General features: G+C 61.7%; 1 protein-coding gene across 7 annotated transcripts in view; it reads left to right on the top strand.

Annotated features, from left to right (window-relative positions):
- LOC144950991 (phospholipid-transporting ATPase IA-like) overlaps positions 1–22,068 on the top strand; it is a 178,107-nt gene that overhangs the window by 129,011 nt on the left and 27,028 nt on the right. For all 7 annotated transcript variants that reach the window (XM_078881196.1, XM_078881197.1, XM_078881198.1 and 4 more), the window contains one exon: positions 21,070–21,180. In XM_078881196.1, the coding sequence (XP_078737322.1) occupies positions 21,070–21,180 (111 nt within the window). The remainder of the gene's footprint in view (positions 1–21,069; positions 21,181–22,068) is intronic.

Genomic DNA, 22,068 nt, shown 5'->3' with positions numbered 1-22,068 from the left:
CGGTGAGTGTCTGGAGGGTGTCGGTGAGTATCTGGAGTGGGTCGGTGAGTGTCTGGAGGGGGTCGGTGAGTGTCTGGAGTGGGTCGGTGAGTATCTGGAGTGGGTCGGTGAGTGTCTGGAGGGGGTCGGTGAGTATCTGGAGTGGGTCGGTGAGTATCTGGAGTGGGTCGGTGAGTGTCTGGAGGGGGTCGGTGAGTATCTGGAGGGGGTCGGTGAGTGTCTGCAGGGGGTCGGTGAGTGTCTGGAGTGGGTCGGTGAGTGTCTGGAGGGGGTCGGTGAGTATCTGGAGTAGGTCGGTGAGTGTCTGGAGGGGGTCGGTGAGTATCTGGAGGGGGTCGGTGAGTGTCTGCAGGGGGTCGGTGAGTGTCTGGAGTGGGTCGGTGAGTGTCTGGAGGGGGTCGGTGAGTATCTGGAGTGGGTCGGTGAGTGTCTGGAGGGGGTCGGTGAGTGTCTGGAGTGGGTCGGTGAGTATCTGGAGGGGGTCGGTGAGTATCTGGAGTGGGTCGGTGAGTATCTGGAGTGGGTCGGTGAGTGTCTGGAGTGGGTCGGTGAGTGTCTGGAGGGGGTCGGTGAGTATCTGGAGGGGGTCGGTGAGTGTCTGCAGGGGGTCGGTGAGTGTCTGGAGTGGGTCGGTGATTGTCTGGAGGGGGTCGGTGAGTATCTGGAGTAGGTCGGTGAGTGTCTGGAGGGGGTCGGTGAGTGTCTGGAGGGGGTCGGTGAGTGTCTGGAGTGGGACGGTGAGTGGCTGGAGTGGGTCGGTGAGTGGCTGGAGGGGGTCGGTGAATGGCTGGAGTGGGTCGGTGAGTGTCTGGAGTGGGTCGGTGAGTGGCTGGAGGGGGTCGGTGAGTGTCTGGAGGGGGTCGGTGAGTGTCTGGAGTGGGACGGTGAGTGGCTGGAGTGGGTCGGTGAGTGGCTGGAGGGGGTCGGTGAGTGGCTGGAGTGGGTCGGTGAGTGTCTGGAGTGGGTCAGTGAGTGTCTGGAGGGGGTCGGTGAGTATCTGGAGGGGGTCGGTGAGTGTCTGCAGGGGGTCGGTGAGTGTCTGGAGTGGGTCGGTGAGTGTCTGGAGGGGGTCGGTGAGTATCTGGAGTGGGTCGGTGAGTGTCTGGAGGGGGTCGGTGAGTGTCTGGAGTGGGTCGGTGAGTATCTGGAGGGGGTCGGTGAGTATCTGGAGTGGGTCGGTGAGTATCTGGAGTGGGTCGGTGAGTGTCTGGAGTGGGTCGGTGAGTGTCTGGAGGGGGTCGGTGAGTATCTGGAGGGGGTCGGTGAGTGTCTGCAGGGGGTCGGTGAGTGTCTGGAGTGGGTCGGTGATTGTCTGGAGGGGGTCGGTGAGTATCTGGAGTAGGTCGGTGAGTGTCTGGAGGGGGTCGGTGAGTGTCTGGAGGGGGTCGGTGAGTGTCTGGAGTGGGACGGTGAGTGGCTGGAGTGGGTCGGTGAGTGGCTGGAGGGGGTCGGTGAGTGGCTGGAGTGGGTCGGTGAGTGTCTGGAGTGGGTCGGTGAGTGGCTGGAGGGGGTCGGTGAGTGTCTGGAGGGGGTCGGTGAGTGTCTGGAGTGGGACGGTGAGTGGCTGGAGTGGGTCGGTGAGTGGCTGGAGGGGGTCGGTGAGTGGCTGGAGTGGGTCGGTGAGTGTCTGGAGTGGGTCGGTGAGTGGCTGGATGGGGTCGGTGAGTGTCTGGAGTGGGTCGGTGAGTGGCTGGAGAGGGTCGGTGAGTGTCTGGAGTGGGTCGGTGAGTGTCTGGAGTGGGTCGGTGACTGGCTGGATGGGGTCGGTGAGTGTCTGGAGTGGGTCGGTGACTGGCTGGATGGGGTCGGTGAGTGTCTGGAGTGGGTCGGTGAGTGGCTGGAGTGGGTCGGTGAGTGTCTGGAGTGGGTCTGTGAGTGGCTGGAGAGGGTCGGTGAGTGTCTGGAGTGGGTCGGTGAGTGTCTGGAGTGGGTCGGTGAGTGTCTGGAGGGGGTCGGTGAGTGTCTGGAGTGGGTCGGTGAGTGGCTGGAGAGGGTCAGTGAGTGTCTGGAGTGGGTCGGTGAGTGGCTGGAGAGCGTCGGTGAGTGTCTGGAGGGGGTCGGTGAGTGGCTGGAGAGGGTCGGTGAGTGTCTGGAGGGGGTCGGTGAGTGTCTGGAGGGGGTCGGTGAGTGGCTGGAGAGGGTCGGTGAGTGTCTGGAGTGGGTCGGTGAGTGTTTGGAGGGGGTCGGTGAGTGTCTGGAGGGGGTCGGTGAGTGGCTGGAGGGGATCGTTGAGTGTCTGGAGGGGGTCGGTGAGTGTCTGGAGGGGGTCGGTGAGTGTCTGGAGGGGGTCGGTGTGTGTCTGGAGTGGATCGGTGAGTGTCTGGAGAGGGTCGGTGAGTGTCTGGAGGGGGTCGGTGAGTGTCTGGAGAGGGTCGGTGAGTGGCTGGAGGGGGTCGGTGAGTGTCTGGAGGTGGTCGGTGAGTGGCTGGAGAGGGTCGGTGAGTATCTGGAGTGGGTCGGTGAGTGTCTGGAGTGGGTCGGTGAGTGTCTGGAGGGGGTCGGTGAGTATCTGGAGGGGGTCGGTGAGTGTCTGCAGGGGGTCGGTGAGTGTCTGGAGTGGGTCGGTGATTGTCTGGAGGGGGTCGGTGAGTATCTGGAGTAGGTCGGTGAGTGTCTGGAGGGGGTCGGTGAGTGTCTGGAGGGGGTCGGTGAGTGTCTGGAGTGGGACGGTGAGTGGCTGGAGTGGGTCGGTGAGTGGCTGGAGGGGGTCGGTGAGTGGCTGGAGTGGGTCGGTGAGTGTCTGGAGTGGGTCGGTGAGTGGCTGGAGGGGGTCGGTGAGTGTCTGGAGGGGGTCGGTGAGTGTCTGGAGTGGGACGGTGAGTGGCTGGAGTGGGTCGGTGAGTGGCTGGAGGGGGTCGGTGAGTGGCTGGAGTGGGTCGGTGAGTGTCTGGAGTGGGTCGGTGAGTGTCTGGAGGGGGTCGGTGAGTATCTGGAGGGGGTCGGTGAGTGTCTGCAGGGGGTCGGTGAGTGTCTGGAGTGGGTCGGTGAGTGTCTGGAGGGGGTCGGTGAGTATCTGGAGTGGGTCGGTGAGTGTCTGGAGGGGGTCGGTGAGTGTCTGGAGTGGGTCGGTGAGTATCTGGAGGGGGTCGGTGAGTATCTGGAGTGGGTCGGTGAGTATCTGGAGTGGGTCGGTGAGTGTCTGGAGTGGGTCGGTGAGTGTCTGGAGGGGGTCGGTGAGTGTCTGGAGTGGGTCGGTGAGTATCTGGAGGGGGTCGGTGAGTATCTGGAGTGGGTCGGTGAGTATCTGGAGTGGGTCGGTGAGTATCTGGAGGGGGTCGGTGAGTGTTTGCAGGGGGTCGGTGAGTGTCTGGAGTGGGTCGGTGATTGTCTGGAGGGGGTCGGTGAGTATCTGGAGTAGGTCGGTGAGTGTCTGGAGGGGGTCGGTGAGTGTCTGGAGGGGGTCGGTGAGTGTCTGGAGTGGGACGGTGAGTGGCTGGAGTGGGTCGGTGAGTGGCTGGAGGGGGTCGGTGAGTGGCTGGAGTGGGTCGGTGAGTGTCTGGAGTGGGTCGGTGAGTGGCTGGAGGGGGTCGGTGAGTGTCTGGAGGGGGTCGGTGAGTGTCTGGAGTGGGACGGTGAGTGGCTGGAGTGGGTCGGTGAGTGGCTGGAGGGGGTCGGTGAGTGGCTGGAGTGGGTCGGTGAGTGTCTGGAGTGGGTCGGTGAGTGGCTGGATGGGGTCGGTGAGTGTCTGGAGTGGGTCGGTGAGTGGCTGGAGAGGGTCGGTGAGTGTCTGGAGTGGGTCGGTGAGTGTCTGGAGTGGGTCGGTGACTGGCTGGATGGGGTCGGTGAGTGTCTGGAGTGGGTCGGTGACTGGCTGGATGGGGTCGGTGAGTGTCTGGAGTGGGTCGGTGAGTGGCTGGAGTGGGTCGGTGAGTGTCTGGAGTGGGTCTGTGAGTGGCTGGAGAGGGTCGGTGAGTGTCTGGAGTGGGTCGGTGAGTGTCTGGAGTGGGTCGGTGAGTGGAGGGGGTCGGTGAGTGTCTGGAGTGGGTCGGTGAGTGGCTGGAGAGGGTCAGTGAGTGTCTGGAGTGGGTCGGTGAGTGGCTGGAGAGCGTCGGTGAGTGTCTGGAGGGGGTCGGTGAGTGGCTGGAGAGGGTCGGTGAGTGTCTGGAGGGGGTCGGTGAGTGTCTGGAGGGGGTCGGTGAGTGGCTGGAGAGGGTCGGTGAGTGTCTGGAGTGGGTCGGTGAGTGTTTGGAGGGGGTCGGTGAGTGTCTGGAGGGGGTCGGTGAGTGGCTGGAGGGGATCGTTGAGTGTCTGGAGGGGGTCGGTGAGTGTCTGGAGGGGGTCGGTGAGTGTCTGGAGGGGGTCGGTGTGTGTCTGGAGTGGATCGGTGAGTGTCTGGAGAGGGTCGGTGAGTGTCTGGAGGGGGTCGGTGAGTGTCTGGAGAGGGTCGGTGAGTGGCTGGAGGGGGTCGGTGAGTGTCTGGAGGGGGTCGGTGAGTGGCTGGAGAGGGTCGGTGAGTGTCTGGAGTGGGTCGGTGAGTGGCTGGAGAGTGTCGGTGACTGTCTGGAGGGGGTCGGTGAGTGGCTGGAGAGGGTCGGTGAGTGTCTGGAGTGGGTCGGTGAGTGTCTGGAGTGGGTCGGTGAGTGGCTGGAGAGGGTCGGTGAGTGTCTGGAGGGGGTCGGTGAGTGTCTGGAGGAGGTCGGTGAGTGCCTGGAGGGGGTCGGTGATTGGCTGGAGGGGGTCGGTGAGTGTCTGCAGGAGGTCGGTGAGTGGCTGGAGGGGGTCGGTGAGTGTCTGGAGTGGGTCGGTTAGTGGCTGGAGTGGGTCGGTGAGTGTCTGGAGGGGGTCGGTGAGTGGCTGGAGGGAGTCGGTGAGTGTCTGGAGGAGGTCGGTGAGTGGCTGGAGGGGGTCGGTGAGTGGCTGGAGAGGGTCGGTGAGTGTCTGGAGGGGGTCGGTGAGTGTCTGGAGGGGGTCGGTCAGTGTCTGGAGGGGGTCGGTGAGTGTCTGGAGGGGGTCGGTGAGTGGCTGGAGGGGGTCGGTTAGTGGCTGGAGGGGGTCGGTGAGTGTCTGGAGTGGGTGGGTGAGTGTCTGGAGGGGGTCGGTGAGTATCTGGAGTGGGTCGGTGAGTGTCTGGAGGGGGTCGGTGAGTGTCTGGAGGGGGTCGGTGAGTGTCTGCAGGGGGTCGGTGAGTGTCTGGAGTGGGTCGGTGAGTGTCTGGAGGGGGTCGGTGAGTATCTGGAGTGGGTAGGTGAGTGTCTGGAGGGGGTCGGTGAGTGTCTGGAGTGGGTCGGTGAGTATCTGGAGTGGGTCGGTGAGTGTCTGGAGGGGGTCGGTGAGTATCTGGAGTGGGTCGGTGAGTATCTGGAGTGGGTCGGTGAGTGTCTGGAGGGGGTCGGTGAGTATCTGGAAGGGGTCGGTGAGTGTCTGCAGGGGGTCGGTGAGTGTCTGGAGTGGGTCGGTGAGTGTCTGGAGGGGGTCGGTGAGTATCTGGAGTAGGTCGGTGAGTGTCTGGAGGGGGTCGGTGAGTATCTGGAGGGGGTCGGTGAATGTCTGCAGGGGGTCGGTGAGTGTCTGGAGTGGGTCGGTGAGTGTCTGGAGGGGGTCGGTGAGTATCTGGAGTGGGTCGGTGAGTGTCTGGAGTGGGTCGGTGAGTGTCTGGAGTGGGTGGGTGAGTGTCTGGAGGGGGTCGGTGAGTATCTGGAGTGGGTCGGTGAGTGTCTGGAGGGGGTCGGTGAGTGTCTGGAGTGGGTCGGTGAGTGTCTGGAGGGGGTCGGTGAGTATCTGTAGGGGGTCGGTGAGTGTCTGCAGGTGGTCGGTGAGTGTCTGGAGGGGGTCGGTTAGTGGCTGGATGGGGTCGGTGAGTGTCTGGAGGGGATCGGTGAGTGTCTGGAGGGGGTCGGTTAGTGGCTGGAGGGTGTCGGTGAGTGGCTGGAGAGGGTCGGTGAGTGTCTGGAGGGGGTCGGTGAGTGTCTGGAGGGGGTCGGTGAGTGTCTGGAGTGGTTGGGTGAGTGTCTGGAGGGGGTCGGTGAGTATCTGGAGTGGGTCGGTGAGTGTCTGGAGGGGGTCGGTGAGTGTCTGGAGTGGGTCGGTGAGTGTCTGGAGGGGGTCGGTGAGTATCTGGAGGGGGTCGGTGAGTGTCTGCAGGGGGTCGGTGAGTGTCTGGAGTGGGTCGGTGAGTGTCTGGAGGGGGTCGGTGAGTGTCTCGAGTGGGTCGGTGAGTGTCTGGAGTGGGTCGGTGAGTGTCTGGAGTGGATTGGTGAGTGGCTGGAGGGGGTCGGTGAGTGTCTGGAGTGGGTCGGTGAGTGGCTGGAGTGGGTCGGTGTGAGTTGATGGGCGAGTGGGTGAGTGAATGGGTGAGTGGGTGAGTTGATGGGTGAGTGAATGGGTGAGTGGGTGAGTGAATGGGTGAGTTGGTGAGTCGATGGGTGAGTGGGTGAGTGAGTGGGTGAGTTGGTGACTGAGTGAATGAGAGAGTGAATATGTGAGAGATCACGAGAGAGTGTTGTTGTTGTGACCTGCAGTGTAGTGGTTGAACTCAGTGTGGTGGTCACTGGGACAGAGTGAATAAAGAGTATGTGTGTACGTATGTTTAACTTCTCTCACGTAGCCAACCGTGCTAATCGGAGGCGCGGGGGCAGGACAACAAACGAAACACAAAAAGCAGTTCTAGATGACGATTTTAAAGTATACAGTTCCAGTGGCTCGCTAAAAATGACAAGGAGTTGGTTGACTGCGGGCGAGAGGGTCGGTGAGTGGCTGGAGGGGGTCGGTGAGTGGCTGGAGAGGGTCGGTGAGTGACTGGTGGGGGTCGGTGAGTGGCTGGAGAGGGTCAGTGAGTGACTGGAGTGGGTCGGTGAGTGGCTGGAGGGGGTCGGTGAGTGTCTGGAGGGGGTCGGTGAGTGTCTGGAGTGGGACGGTGAGTGGCTGGAGTGGGTCGGTGAGTGGCTGGAGGGGGTCGGTGAGTGGCTGGAGTGGGTCGGTGAGTGTCTGGAGTGGGTCGGTGAGTGGCTGGAGGGGGTCGGTGAGTGTCTGGAGGGGGTCGGTGAGTGTCTGGAGTGGGACGGTGAGTGGCTGGAGTGGGTCGGTGAGTGGCTGGAGGGGGTCGGTGAGTGGCTGGAGTGGGTCGGTGAGTGTCTGGAGTGGGTCGGTGAGTGGCTGGATGGGGTCGGTGAGTGTCTGGAGTGGGTCGGTGAGTGGCTGGAGAGGGTCGGTGAGTGTCTGGAGTGGGTCGGTGAGTGTCTGGAGTGGGTCGGTGACTGGCTGGATGGGGTCGGTGAGTGTCTGGAGTGGGTCGGTGACTGGCTGGATGGGGTCGGTGAGTGTCTGGAGTGGGTCGGTGAGTGGCTGGAGTGGGTCGGTGAGTGTCTGGAGTGGGTCTGTGAGTGGCTGGAGAGGGTCGGTGAGTGTCTGGAGTGGGTCGGTGAGTGTCTGGAGTGGGTCGGTGAGTGTCTGGAGGGGGTCGGTGAGTGTCTGGAGTGGGTCGGTGAGTGGCTGGAGAGGGTCAGTGAGTGTCTGGAGTGGGTCGGTGAGTGGCTGGAGAGCGTCGGTGAGTGTCTGGAGGGGGTCGGTGAGTGGCTGGAGAGGGTCGGTGAGTGTTTGGAGGGGGTCGGTGAGTGTCTGGAGGGGGTCGGTGAGTGGCTGGAGAGGGTCGGTGAGTGTCTGGAGTGGGTCGGTGAGTGTTTGGAGGGGGTCGGTGAGTGTCTGGAGGGGGTCGGTGAGTGGCTGGAGGGGATCGTTGAGTGTCTGGAGGGGGTCGGTGAGTGTCTGGAGGGGGTCGGTGAGTGTCTGGAGGGGGTCGGTGTGTGTCTGGAGTGGATCGGTGAGTGTCTGGAGAGGGTCGGTGAGTGTCTGGAGGGGGTCGGTGAGTGTCTGGAGAGGGTCGGTGAGTGGCTGGAGGGGGTCGGTGAGTGTCTGGAGGGGGTCGGTGAGTGGCTGGAGAGGGTCGGTGAGTGTCTGGAGTGGGTCGGTGAGTGGCTGGAGAGTGTCGGTGACTGTCTGGAGGGGGTCGGTGAGTGGCTGGAGAGGGTCGGTGAGTGTCTGGAGTGGGTCGGTGAGTGTCTGGAGTGGGTCGGTGAGTGGCTGGAGAGGGTCGGTGAGTGTCTGGAGGGGGTCGGTGAGTGTCTGGAGGAGGTCGGTGAGTGCCTGGACGGGGTCGGTGATTGGCTGGAGGGGGTCGGTGAGTGTCTGCAGGAGGTCGGTGAGTGGCTGGAGGGGGTCGGTGAGTGTCTGGAGTGGGTCGGTTAGTGGCTGGAGTGGGTCGGTGAGTGTCTGGAGGGGGTCGGTGAGTGGCTGGAGGGAGTCGGTGAGTGTCTGGAGGAGGTCGGTGAGTGGCTGGAGGGGGTCGGTGAGTGGCTGGAGAGGGTCGGTGAGTGTCTGGAGGGGGTCGGTGAGTGTCTGGAGGGGGTCGGTCAGTGTCTGGAGGGGGTCGGTGAGTGTCTGGAGGGGGTCGGTGAGTGGCTGGAGGGGGTCGGTTAGTGGCTGGAGGGGGTCGGTGAGTGTCTGGAGTGGGTGGGTGAGTGTCTGGAGGGGGTCGGTGAGTATCTGGAGTGGGTCGGTGAGTGTCTGGAGGGGGTCGGTGAGTGTCTGGAGGGGGTCGGTGAGTGTCTGCAGGGGGTCGGTGAGTGTCTGGAGTGGGTCGGTGAGTGTCTGGAGGGGGTCGGTGAGTATCTGGAGTGGGTCGGTGAGTGTCTGGAGGGGGTCGGTGAGTGTCTGGAGTGGGTCGGTGAGTATCTGGAGTGGGTCGGTGAGTGTCTGGAGGGGGTCGGTGAGTATCTGGAGTGGGTCGGTGAGTATCTGGAGTGGGTCGGTGAGTGTCTGGAGGGGGTCGGTGAGTATCTGGAAGGGGTCGGTGAGTGTCTGCAGGGGGTCGGTGAGTGTCTGGAGTGGGTCGGTGAGTGTCTGGAGGGGGTCGGTGAGTATCTGGAGTAGGTCGGTGAGTGTCTGGAGGGGGTCGGTGAGTATCTGGAGGGGGTCGGTGAATATCTGCAGGGGGTCGGTGAGTGTCTGGAGTGGGTCGGTGAGTGTCTGGAGGGGGTCGGTGAGTATCTGGAGTGGGTCGGTGAGTGTCTGGAGTGGGTCGGTGAGTGTCTGGAGTGGGTGGGTGAGTGTCTGGAGGGGGTCGGTGAGTATCTGGAGTGGGTCGGTGAGTGTCTGGAGGGGGTCGGTGAGTGTCTGGAGTGGGTCGGTGAGTGTCTGGAGGGGGTCGGTGAGTATCTGGAGGGGGTCGGTGAGTGTCTGCAGGTGGTCGGTGAGTGTCTGGAGGGGGTCGGTTAGTGGCTGGATGGGGTCGGTGAGTGTCTGGAGGGGATCGGTGAGTGTCTGGAGGGGGTCGGTTAGTGGCTGGAGGGTGTCGGTGAGTGGCTGGAGAGGGTCGGTGAGTGTCTGGAGGGGGTCGGTGAGTGTCTGGAGGGGGTCGGTGAGTGTCTGGAGTGGGTGGGTGAGTGTCTGGAGGGGGTCGGTGAGTATCTGGAGTGGGTCGGTGAGTGTCTGGAGGGGGTCGGTGAGTGTCTGGAGTGGGTCGGTGAGTGTCTGGAGGGGGTCGGTGAGTATCTGGAGGGGGTCGGTGAGTGTCTGCAGGGGGTCGGTGAGTATCTGGAGTGGGTCGGTGAGTGTCTGGAGGGGGTCGGTGAGTGTCTCGAGTGGGTCGGTGAGTGTCTGGAGTGGGTCGGTGAGTGTCTGGAGTGGATTGGTGAGTGGCTGGAGGGGGTCGGTGAGTGTCTGGAGTGGGTCGGTGAGTGGCTGGAGTGGGTCGGTGTGAGTTGATGGGCGAGTGGGTGAGTGAATGGGTGAGTGGGTGAGTTGATGGGTGAGTGAATGGGTGAGTGGGTGAGTGAATGGGTGAGTTGGTGAGTCGATGGGTGAGTGGGTGAGTGAGTGGGTGAGTTGGTGACTGAGTGAATGAGAGAGTGAATATGTGAGAGATCACGAGAGAGTGTTGTTGTTGTGACCTGCAGTGTAGTGGTTGAACTGAGTGTGGTGGTCACTGGGACAGAGTGAATAAAGAGTATGTGTGTACGTATGTTTAACTTCTCTCACGTAGCCAACCGTGCTAATCGGAGGCGCGGGGGCAGGACAACAAACGAAACACAAAAAGCAGTTCTAGATGACGATTTTAAAGTATACAGTTCCAGTGGCTCGCTAAAAATGACAAGGAGTTGGTTGACTGCGGGCGAGAGGGTCGGTGAGTGGCTGGAGGGGGTCGGTGAGTGGCTGGAGAGGGTCGGTGAGTGACTGGTGGGGGTCGGTGAGTGGCTGGAGAGGGTCAGTGAGTGACTGGAGTGGGTCGGTGAGTGGCTGGAGGGGGTCGGTGAGTGTCTGGAGGGGGTCGGTGAGTGTCTGGAGTGGGTCGGTGAGTGGCTGGAGGGGGTCGGTGAGTGGCTGGAGGGGGTCGGTGAGTGGCTGGAGGGGGTCGATGAGTGTCTGGAGGGGGTCGGTGAGTGTCTGGAGTGGGTTGGTGAGTGGCTGGAGTGGGTCGGTTAGTGGCTGGAGGGGGTCGATGAGTGGCTGGAGTGGGTCGATGAGTGGCTGGAAGGGGTCGGTGAGTGGCTGGAGGGGGTCGGTGAGTGTCTGGAGTGGGTTGGTGAGTGTCTGGAGTGGGTCGGTTAGTGGCTGGAGTGGGTCGGTGAGTGTCTGGAGGGGGTCGGTGAGTGTCTGGAGGAGGTCGGTGAGTGCCTGGAGGGGGTCGGTGATTGGCTGGAGGGGGTCGGTGAGTGTCTGCAGGAGGTCGGTGAGTAGCTGGAGGGGGTCGGTGAGTGTCTGGAGTGGGTCGGTTAGTGGCTGGAGTGGGTCGGTGAGTGTCTGGAGGGGGTCGGTGAGTGGCTGGAGGGGGTCGGTGAGTGTCTGGAGGAGGTCGGTGAGTGGCTGGAGGGGGTCGGTGAGTGGCTGGAGAGGGTCGGTGAGTGTCTGGAGGGGGTCGGTGAGTGTCTGGAGGGGGTCGGTCAGTGTCTGGAGGGGGTCGGTGAGTGTCTGGAGGGGGTCGGTGAGTGTCTGGAGTGGGTGGGTCAGTGTCTGGAGGGGGTCGGTGAGTGTCTGGAGGGGGTCGGTGAGTGTCTGGAGTGGGTCGGTGAGTGTCTGGAGGGGGTCGGTGAGTGTCTGCAGGGGGTCGGTGAGTGTCTGGAGTGGGTCGGTGAGTGTCTGGAGGGGGTCGGTGAGTATCTGGAGTGGGTCGGTGAGTGTCTAGAGGGGGTCGGCGAGTGTCTGGAGTGGGTCGGTGAGTATCTGGAGGGGGTCGGTGAGTATCTGGAGTGGGTCGGTGAGTGTCTGGAGTGGGTCGGTGAGTGTCTGGAGGGGGTCGGTGAGTATCTGGAGGGGGTCGGTGAGTGTCTGCAGGGGGTCGGTGAGTGTCTGGAGTGGGTCGGTGAGTGTCTGGAGGGGGTCGGTGAGTATCTGGAGTAGGTCGGTGAGTGTCTGGAGGGGGTCGGTGAGTGTCTGGAGGGGGTCGGTGAGTGTCTGGAGTGGGACGGTGAGTGGCTGGAGTGGGTCGGTGAGTGGCTGGAGGGGGTCGGTGAGTGTCTGGAGTGGGTCGGTGAGTGGCTGGATGGGGTCGGTGAGTGTCTGGACTGGGTCGGTGAGTGTCTGGAGAGGGTCGGTGAGTGTCTGGAGGGGGTCGGTGAGTGTCTGGAGTGGGTCGGTGAGTGTCTGGAGGTGGTCGGTGAGTGTCTGCAGGGGGTCGGTGAATGTCTGGAGTGGGTCGGTGAGTGTCTGGAGGGGGTCGGTGAGTATCTGGAGTGGGTCGGTGAGTGTCTGGAGGGGGTCGGTGAGTATCTGGAGTGGGTCGGTGAGTGTCTGGAGTGGGTCGGTGAGTGTCTGGAGGGGGTCGGTGAGTATCTGGAGGGGGTCGGTGAGTGTCTGCAGGGGGTCGGTGAGTGTCTGGAGTGGGTCGGTGAGTGTCTGGAGGGGGTCGGTGAGTATCTGGAGTAGGTCGGTGAGTGTCTGGAGGGGGTCGGTGAGTGTCTGGAGGGGGTCGGTGAGTGTCTGGAGTGGGACGGTGAGTGGCTGGAGTGGGTCGGTGAGTGGCTGGAGGGGGTCGGTGAGTGGCTGGAGTGGGTCGGTGAGTGTCTGGAGTGGGTCGGTGAGTGGCTGGATGGGGTCGGTGAGTGTCTGGAGTGGGTCGGTGAGTGGCTGGAGAGGGTCGGTGAGTGTCTGGAGTGGGTCGGTGAGTGTCTGGAGTGGGTCGGTGACTGGCTGGATGGGGTCGGTGAGTGTCTGGAGTGGGTCGGTGACTGGCTGGATGGGGTCGGTGAGTGTCTGGAGTGGGTCGGTGAGTGGCTGGAGTGGGTCGGTGAGTTTCTGGAGTGGGTCTGTGAGTGGCTGGAGAGGGTCGGTGAGTGTCTGGAGTGGGTCGGTGAGTGTCTGGAGTGGGTCGGTGAGTGTCTGGAGGGGGTCGGTGAGTGTCTGGAGTGGGTCGGTGAGTGGCTGGAGAGGTTCAGTGAGTGTCTGGAGTGGGTCGGTGAGTGGCTGGAGAGCGTCGGTGAGTGTCTGGAGGGGGTCGGTGAGTGGCTGCAGAGGGTCGGTGAGTGTCTGGAGGGGGTCGGTGAGTGTCTGGAGGGGGTCGGTGAGTGGCTGGAGAGGGTCGGTGAGTGTCTGGAGTGGGTCGGTGAGTGTTTGGAGGGGGTCGGTGAGTGTCTGGAGGGGGTCGGTGAGTGGCTGGAGGGGATCGTTGAGTGTCTGGAGGGGGTCGGTGAGTGTCTGGAGGGGGTCGGTGAGTGTCTGGAGGGGGTCGGTGTGTGTCTGGAGTAGATCGGTGAGTGTCTGGAGAGGGTCGGTGAGTGTCTGGAGGGGGTCGGTGAGTGTCTGGAGAGGGTCGGTGAGTGGCTGGAGGGGGTCGGTGAGTGTCTGGAGGGGGTCGGTGAGTGGCTGGAGAGGGTCGGTGAGTGTCTGGAGTGGGTCGGTGAGTGGCTGGAGAGTGTCGGTGACTGTCTGGAGGGGGTCGGTGAGTGGCTGGAGAGGGTCGGTGAGTGTCTGGAGTGGGTCGGTGAGTGTCTGGAGTGGGTCGGTGAGTGGCTGGAGAGGGTCGGTGAGTGTCTGGAGGGGGTCGGTGAGTGTCTGGAGGAGGTCGGTGAGTGCCTGGAGGGGGTCGGTGATTGGCTGGAGGGGGTCGGTGAGTGTCTGCAGGAGGTCGGTGAGTGGCTGGAGGGGGTCGGTGAGTGTCTGGAGTGGGTCGGTTAGTGGCTGGAGTGGGTCGGTGAGTGTCTGGAGGGGGTCGGTGAGTGGCTGGAGGGAGTCGGTGAGTGTCTGGAGGAGGTCGGTGAGTGGCTGGAGGGGGTCGGTGAGTGGCTGGAGAGGGTCGGTGAGTGTCTGGAGGAGGTCGGTGAGTGTCTGGAGGGGGTCGGTCAGTGTCTGGAGGGGGTCGGTGAGTGTCTGGAGGGGGTCGGTGAGTGGCTGGAGGGGGTCGGTTAGTGGCTGGAGGGGGTCGGTGAGTGTCTGGAGTGGGTGGGTGAGTGTCTGGAGGGGGTCGGTGAGTATCTGGAGTGGGTCGGTGAGTGTCTGGAGGGGGTCGGTGAGTGTCTGGAGGGGGTCGGTGAGTGTCTGCAGGGGGTCGGTGAGTGTCTGGAGTGGGTCGGTGAGTGTCTGGAGGGGGTCGGTGAGTATCTGGAGTGGGTCGGTGAGTGTCTGGAGGGGGTCGGTGAGTGTCTGGAGTGGGTCGGTGAGTATCTGGAGTGGGTCGGTGAGTGTCTGGAGGGGGTCGGTGAGTATCTGGAGTGGGTCGGTGAGTATCTGGAGTGGGTCGGTGAGTGTCTGGAGGGGGTCGGTGAGTATCTGGAAGGGGTCGGTGAGTGTCTGCAGGGGGTCGGTGAGTGTCTGGAGTGGGTCGGTGAGTGTCTGGAGGGGGTCGGTGAGTATCTGGAGTAGGTCGGTGAGTGTCTGGAGGGGGTCGGTGAGTATCTGGAGGGGGTCGGTGAATGTCTGCAGGGGGTCGGTGAGTGTCTGGAGTGGGTCGGTGAGTGTCTGGAGGGGGTCGGTGAGTATCTGGAGTGGGTCGGTGAGTGTCTGGAGTGGGTCGGTGAGTGTCTGGAGTGGGTGGGTGAGTGTCTGGAGGGGGTCGGTGAGTATCTGGAGTGGGTCGGTGAGTGTCTGGAGGGGGTCGGTGAGTGTCTGGAGTGGGTCGGTGAGTGTCTGGAGGGGGTCGGTGAGTATCTGGAGGGGGTCGGTGAGTGTCTGCAGGTGGTCGGTGAGTGTCTGGAGGGGGTCGGTTAGTGGCTGGATGGGGTCGGTGAGTGTCTGGAGGGGATCGGTGAGTGTCTGGAGGGGGTCGGTTAGTGGCTGGAGGGTGTCGGTGAGTGGCTGGAGAGGGTCGGTGAGTGTCTGGAGGGGGTCGGTGAGTGTCTGGAGGGGGTCGGTGAGTGTCTGGAGTGGGTGGGTGAGTGTCTGGAGGGGGTCGGTGAGTATCTGGAGTGGGTCGGTGAGTGTCTGGAGGGGGTCGGTGAGTGTCTGGAGTGGGTCGGTGAGTGTCTGGAGGGGGTCGGTGAGTATCTGGAGGGGGTCGGTGAGTGTCTGCAGGGGGTCGGTGAGTGTCTGGAGTGGGTCGGTGAGTGTCTGGAGGGGGTCGGTGAGTGTCTCGAGTGGGTCGGTGAGTGTCTGGAGTGGGTCGGTGAGTGTCTGGAGTGGATTGGTGAGTGGCTGGAGGGGGTCGGTGAGTGTCTGGAGTGGGTCGGTGAGTGGCTGGAGTGGGTCGGTGTGAGTTGATGGGCGAGTGGGTGAGTGAATGGGTGAGTGGGTGAGTTGATGGGTGAGTGAATGGGTGAGTGGGTGAGTGAATGGGTGAGTTGGTGAGTCGATGGGTGAGTGGGTGAGTGAGTGGGTGAGTTGGTGACTGAGTGAATGAGAGAGTGAATATGTGAGAGATCACGAGAGAGTGTTGTTGTTGTGACCTGCAGTGTAGTGGTTGAACTGAGTGTGGTGGTCACTGGGACAGAGTGAATAAAGAGTATGTGTGTACGTATGTTTAACTTCTCTCACGTAGCCAACCGTGCTAATCGGAGGCGCGGGGGCAGGACAACAAACGAAACACAAAAAGCAGTTCTAGATGACGATTTTAAAGTATACAGTTCCAGTGGCTCGCTAAAAATGACAAGGAGTTGGTTGACTGCGGGCGAGAGGGTCGGTGAGTGGCTGGAGGGGGTCGGTGAGTGGCTGGAGAGGGTCGGTGAGTGACTGGTGGGGGTCGGTGAGTGGCTGGAGAGGGTCAGTGAGTGACTGGAGTGGGTCGGTGAGTGGCTGGAGGGGGTCGGTGAGTGTCTGGAGGGGGTCGGTGAGTGTCTGGAGTGGGTCGGTGAGTGGCTGGAGGGGGTCGGTGAGTGGCTGGAGGGGGTCGGTGAGTGGCTGGAGGGGGTCGATGAGTGTCTGGAGGGGGTCGGTGAGTGTCTGGAGTGGGTTGGTGAGTGGCTGGAGTGGGTCGGTTAGTGGCTGGAGGGGGTCGATGAGTGGCTGGAGTGGGTCGATGAGTGGCTGGAAGGGGTCGGTGAGTGGCTGGAGGGGGTCGGTGAGTGTCTGGAGTGGGTTGGTGAGTGTCTGGAGTGGGTCGGTTAGTGGCTGGAGTGGGTCGGTGAGTGTCTGGAGGGGGTCGGTGAGTGTCTGGAGGAGGTCGGTGAGTGCCTGGAGGGGGTCGGTGATTGGCTGGAGGGGGTCGGTGAGTGTCTGCAGGAGGTCGGTGAGTAGCTGGAGGGGGTCGGTGAGTGTCTGGAGTGGGTCGGTTAGTGGCTGGAGTGGGTCGGTGAGTGTCTGGAGGGGGTCGGTGAGTGGCTGGAGGGGGTCGGTGAGTGTCTGGAGGAGGTCGGTGAGTGGCTGGAGGGGGTCGGTGAGTGGCTGGAGAGGGTCGGTGAGTGTCTGGAGGGGGTCGGTGAGTGTCTGGAGGGGGTCGGTCAGTGTCTGGAGGGGGTCGGTGAGTGTCTGGAGGGGGTCGGTGAGTGTCTGGAGTGGGTGGGTCAGTGTCTGGAGGGGGTCGGTGAGTGTCTGGAGGGGGTCGGTGAGTGTCTGGAGTGGGTCGGTGAGTGTCTGGAGGGGGTCGGTGAGTGTCTGCAGGGGGTCGGTGAGTGTCTGGAGTGGGTCGGTGAGTGTCTGGAGGGGGTCGGTGAGTATCTGGAGTGGGTCGGTGAGTGTCTGGAGGGGGTCGGCGAGTGTCTGGAGTGGGTCGGTGAGTATCTGGAGGGGGTCGGTGAGTATCTGGAGTGGGTCGGTGAGTGTCTGGAGTGGGTCGGTGAGTGTCTGGAGGGGGTCGGTGAGTATCTGGAGGGGGTCGGTGAGTGTCTGCAGGGGGTCGGTGAGTGTCTGGAGTGGGTCGGTGAGTGTCTGGAGGGGGTCGGTGAGTATCTGGAGTAGGTCGGTGAGTGTCTGGAGGGGGTCGGTGAGTGTCTGGAGGGGGTCGGTGAGTGTCTGGAGTGGGACGGTGAGTGGCTGGAGTGGGTCGGTGAGTGGCTGGAGGGGGTCGGTGAGTGTCTGGAGTGGGTCGGTGAGTGGCTGGATGGGGTCGGTGAGTGTCTGGACTGGGTCGGTGAGTGTCTGGAGGGGGTCGGTGAGTGTCTGGAGTGGGTCGGTGAGTGTCTGGAGGTGGTCGGTGAGTGTCTGCAGGGGGTCGGTGAATGTCTGGAGTGGGTCGGTGAGTGTCTGGAGGGGGTCGGTGAGTATCTGGAGTGGGTCGGTGAGTGTCTGGAGGGGGTCGGTGAGTATCTGGAGTGGGTCGGTGAGTGTCTGGAGTGGGTCGGTGAGTGTCTGGAGGGGGTCGGTGAGTATCTGGAGGGGGTCGGTGAGTGTCTGCAGGGGGTCGGTGAGTGTCTGGAGTGGGTCGGTGAGTGTCTGGAGGGGGTCGGTGAGTATCTGGAGTAGGTCGGTGAGTGTCTGGAGGGGGTCGGTGAGTGTCTGGAGGGGGTCGGTGAGTGTCTGGAGTGGGACGGTGAGTGGCTGGAGTGGGTCGGTGAGTGGCTGGAGGGGGTCGGTGAGTGGCTGGAGTGGGTCGGTGAGTGTCTGGAGTGGGTCGGTGAGTGGCTGGATGGGGTCGGTGAGTGTCTGGAGTGGGTCGGTGAGTGGCTGGAGAGGGTCGGTGAGTGTCTGGAGTGGGTCGGTGAGTGTCTGGAGTGGGTCGGTGACTGGCTGGATGGGGTCGGTGAGTGTCTGGAGTGGGTCGGTGACTGGCTGGATCGGGTCGGTGAGTGTCTGGAGTGGGTCGGTGAGTGGCTGGAGTGGGTCGGTGAGTTTCTGGAGTGGGTCTGTGAGTGGCTGGAGAGGGTCGGTGAGTGTCTGGAGTGGGTCGGTGAGTGTCTGGAGTGGGTCGGTGAGTGTCTGGAGGGGGTCGGTGAGTGTCTGGAGTGGGTCGGTGAGTGGCTGGAGAGGTTCAGTGAGTGTCTGGAGTGGGTCGGTGAGTGGCTGGAGAGCGTCGGTGAGTGTCTGGAGGGGGTCGGTGAGTGGCTGCAGAGGGTCGGTGAGTGTCTGGAGGGGGTCGGTGAGTGTCTGGAGGGGGTCGGTGAGTGGCTGGAGAGGGTCGGTGAGTGTCTGGAGTGGGTCGGTGAGTGTTTGGAGGGGGTCGGTGAGTGTCTGGAGGGGGTCGGTGAGTGGCTGGAGGGGATCGTTGAGTGTCTGGAGGGGGTCGGTGAGTGTCTGGAGGGGGTCGGTGAGTGTCTGGAGGGGGTCGGTGTGTGTCTGGAGTAGATCGGTGAGTGTCTGGAGAGGGTCGGTGAGTGTCTGGAGGGGGTCGGTGAGTGTCTGGAGAGGGTCGGTGAGTGGCTGGAGGGGGTCGGTGAGTGTCTGGAGGGGGTCGGTGAGTGGCTGGAGAGGGTCGGTGAGTGTCTGGAGTGGGTCGGTGAGTGGCTGGAGAGGGTCGGTGAGTGTCTGGAGGGGGTCGGTGAGTGGCTGGAGAGGGTCGGTGAGTGTCTGGAGTGGGTCGGTGAGTGTCTGGAGTGGGTCGGTGAGTGGCTGGAGAGGGTCGGTGAGTGTCTGGAGGGGGTCGGTGAGTGTCTGGAGGGGGTCGATGAGTGTCTGGAGGGAGTCGGTGAGTGTCTGGAGTGGGTCGGTGAGTGTCTGGAGGGGGTCGGTGAGTGTCTGGAGGGGGTCGGTGAGTGGCTGGAGGGGGTCGGTGAGTGTCTAGAGGGGGTCGGTGAGTGTCTGGAGGGGGTCGGTGAGTGTCTGGAGGGGGTCGGTGAGTGTCTGGAGCGGATCGGTGAGTGTCTGGAGGGGGTCGGTGAGTGTCTGGAGAGGGTCGGTGAGTGGCTGGAGGGGGTCGGTGAGTGGCTGGAGGGGGTCGGTGAGTGTCTTGAGGGGGTCGGTGAGTGTCTGGAGTGGGTCGGTGAGTGTTTGGAGGGGGTCGGTGAGTGTCTGGAGGGGGTCGGTGAGTGTCTGGAGGGGGTCGGTGAGTGGCTGGAGAGGGTCGGTGAGTGTCTGGAGGGGGTCGGTGAGTGTCTAGAGGGGGTCGGTGAGTGGCTGGAGGGGGTCGGTGAGTGTCTGGAGGGGGTCGGTGAGTGTCTGGAGGGGGTCGGTGAGTGTCTGGAGTGGATCGGTGAGTGTCTGGAGGGGGTCGGTGAGTGTCTGGAGAGGGTCGGTGAGTGACTGGAGGGGGTCAGTGAGTGTCTGGAGGGGGTCGGTGAGTGGCTGGAGGGGGTCGGTGAGTGTCTGGAGGGGGTCGGTGAGTGTCTGGAGGGGGTCGGTGAGTGTCTGGAGGGGGTCGGTGAGTGTCTGGAGGGGGTCGGTGAGTGTCTGGAGTGAGTCGGTGAGTGTCTGGAGGGGGTCGGTGAGTGTCTGGAGGGGGTCGGTGAGTGTCAACTCACCATGCTGCAGGTTGCTTCACTTCTCTTTCTGCTTCTTCCCTTGCACTGCTGCACTTTGGAATTCCCTCATTCTGTCATCGTCATCATCGCATTTCCCAAGTTCTTATAATAATAATCACAAACCCTGCTCACTTCTAGAAACTCTTTAGTTCTATTCGCATGACAACTGCGATCGCCGTTGTGTGTGTTGCCGGCTTCTTGGCACACATAATTTCCGGCCAGAATACAAGGAGGTTTAAAGATGTTCAGACACCAAATAGACAGCTGTTATCGCAAGGCATCAAGCGTGCATTAACCACACATCATGCCTGTGGTAAAACATGCAATCAAACGTGCTTTGATAATCACGTACGCATTGTCATTGAAACCGATCGGCCTACGGCAGAGAAAGCCTCCTGCGTGGCCTCGTCTCTCCACCGGCGTTAGACCGGAGAACACCGCCAAGGGGCGAACAGCACCGAGACACGTAGTTACATCTGCATTCATGCCAGAAAGGGTAAAGCCTTTTCTTCTATTCGTCATCTTGATACCGGCAAAAGGGTCCCGTGCTGGCTGGCCGACTGGCTGGTGGCGTCTACGTTGTGTGCGTGTGACAGCTCTGGTGGTGTCTACGTTGTGTGCGTGTCACAGCTCTGGTGGTGTCTACGTTGTGTGCGTGTCACAGCTCTGGTGGTGTCTACGTTGTGTGCGTGTCACAGTTCTGGTGGTATCTACGTTGTGTGCGTGTCAGTTCTGGTGGTGTCTACGTTGTGTGCGTGTCACAGCTCTGGTGGTGTCTACGTTGTATGCGTGTCACAGCTCTGGTGGTGTCTACGTTGTGTGCTTGTCACAGTTTTGGTGGTGTCTACGTTGTGTGTGTGTCACAACTCTGGTGGTGTCTACGTTGTGTGCGTGTCATAGCTCTGGTGGTGTCTACGTTGTGTGTGTGTCACAACTCTGGTGGTGTCTACGTTGTGTGCGTGTCACAGCTCTGGTGGTGTCTACGTTGTGTGTGTGTCACAACTCTGGTGGTGTCTACGTTGTGTGCGTGTCACAGCTCTGGTGGTGTCTACGTTGTGTGCGTGTCACAGCTCTGGTGGTGTCTACGTTGTGTGCGTGTCACAGCTCTGGTGGTGTCTACGTTGTGTGCGTGTCAGTTCTGGTGGTGTCTACGTTGTGTGCGTGTCACAGCTCTGGTGGTGTCTACGTTGTGTGCGTGTCACAGCTTTGGTGGTGTCTACGTTGTGTGCATGTCAGTTCTGGTGGTGTCTACGTTGTGTGCGTGTCACAGCTCTGGTGGTGTCTACGTTGTGTGCGTGTCACAGCTCTGGTGGTATCTACGTTGTGTGCGTGTCACAGTTCTGGTGGTATCTACGTTGTGTGCGTGTCAGTTCTGGTGGTGTCTACATTGTGTGCGTGTCACAGCTCTGGTGGTGTCTACATTGTGTGCGTGTCAGTTCTGGTGGTGTCTACGTTGCGTGCGTGTCACAGTTCTGGTGGTGTCTACGTTGTGTGCGTGTCACAGCTCTGGTGGTGTCTACGTTGCGTGCGTGTCACAGTTCTGGTGGTGTCTACGTTGCGTGTGTGTCACAGTTCTGGTGGTGTCTACGTTGCGTGCGTGTCACAGCTCTGGTGGTGTCTACGTTGTGTGCGTGTCACAGCTCTGGTGGTGTCTACGTTGTGTGCGTGTCACAGCTCTGGTGGTATCTACGTTGTGTGCGTGTCACAGTTCTGGTGGTATCTACGTTGTGTGCGTGTCAGTTCTGGTGGTGTCTACATTGTGTGCGTGTCACAGCTCTGGTGGTGTCTACGTTGTGTGCGTGTCAGTTCTGGTGGTGTCTACGTTGTGTGCGTGTCAGTTTTGGTGGTGTCTACGTTTTGTGCGTGTCACAGCTCTGGTGGTGTCTACGTTGTGTGCGTGTCACAGCTCTGGTGGTGTCTACGTTGTGTGCGTGTCACAGTTTTGGTGGTGTCTACGTTGTGTGTGTGTCACAGCTCTGGTGGTGTCTACGTTGCGTGCGTGTCACAGCTCTGGTGGTGTCTACGTTGTGTGCGTGTCACAGTTCTGGTGGTGTCTACGTTGTGTGCGTGTCACAGCTCTGGTGGCGTCTACGGTGTGTGCGTGTCAGCTCTGGTGGTGTCTACGTTGCGTGCGTGTCACAGCTCTGGTGGTGTCTACGTTGTGTGCGTGTCACAGCTCTGGTGGTGTCTACGTTGCGTGCGTGTCACAGTTCTGGTGGTGTCTACGTTGCGTGCGTGTCACAGCTCTGGTGGTGTCTACGTTGCGTGCGTGTCACAGTTCTGGTGGTGTCTACGTTGCGTGCGTGTCACAGTTCTGGTGGTGTCTACGTTGCGTGCGTGTCACAGCTCTGGTGGTGTCTACGTTGCGTGCGTGTCACAGTTCTGCTACCTGAAGAAGCTGCTGCTGGTGCACGGGGCTTGGAGCTACACGCGCGTCGCCAAGTGCATCCTCTACTCCTTCTACAAGAACGTGGTGCTCTACATCATCGAGGTTTGCCGCCCCGGGCGCCAGCAGCAACACCCTTGCGGTGGCGACACTTTAGAGGAGAACGCCGTGAGGCTGGCGGGATTTGAATGGAAAGGTCTCGTGGCGAATCGCTTGTTATGTTATGGATTGTGGTTGTGGTTGTGTGGTGGTGGTGCTGTATAGTGATCGGTGGTTGTGGTTGTGTGGCGGTGGTGCTGTAGAGGGAGCGGTGGTAGTGGTTGTGTGGTGGTGGTGCTGTAGAGTGATCAGTAGCTGTGGTTGTGTGGAGGTGATGCTGTAGAGTGATCGGTGGTTGTGTGGTGGTGGTGCTGTAGATTGATCGGTGGTTGTGGTTGTGTGGAGGTGATGCTGTAGAGTGATCAGTAGTTGTGGTTGTGTGGCGGTGGTGCTGTAGAGGGAGCGGTGGTAGTGGTTGTGTGGTGGTGGTGCTGTAGAGTGATCGGTGGTTGTGGTTGTGTGGAGGTGATGCTGTAGAGTGATCAGTAGTTGTGGTTGTGTGGTGGTGGTGCTGTAGAGTGATCAGTAGTTGTGGTTGTGTGGCGGTGGTGCTGTAGAGTGATCGGTGGTAGTGGTTGTGTGGTGGTGGTGCTGTAGAGTGATCGGTGGTAGTGGTTGTGTGGTGGTGGTGCTGTAGAGTGATCAGTAGTTGTGGTTGTGTGGTGGTGGTGCTGTAGAGTGATCGGTGGTTGTGGTTGTGTGGCGGTGGTGCTGTAGAGTGAGCGGTGGTAGTGGTTGTGTGGTGGTGGTGCTGTAGAGGGAGCGGTGGTAGTGGTTGTGTGGCGGTGGTCCTCTATAACTTGAGTCTGCAGTGGCGTATTGGTCTGTGGTTGCAAATCTGGATGGACGATGTAGCGCAGGGGTCAGAGCATGGAGCTGAGATCCTGGGTTTGA

Source organism: Lampetra fluviatilis, chromosome 60 (assembly GCF_964198595.1).
Source record: "Lampetra fluviatilis chromosome 60, kcLamFluv1.1, whole genome shotgun sequence".
In the NCBI taxonomy this organism is placed as follows: Eukaryota; Metazoa; Chordata; class Hyperoartia; order Petromyzontiformes; family Petromyzontidae; genus Lampetra; species Lampetra fluviatilis.
This window is presented reverse-complemented; position numbering and strand designations above follow the sequence as displayed.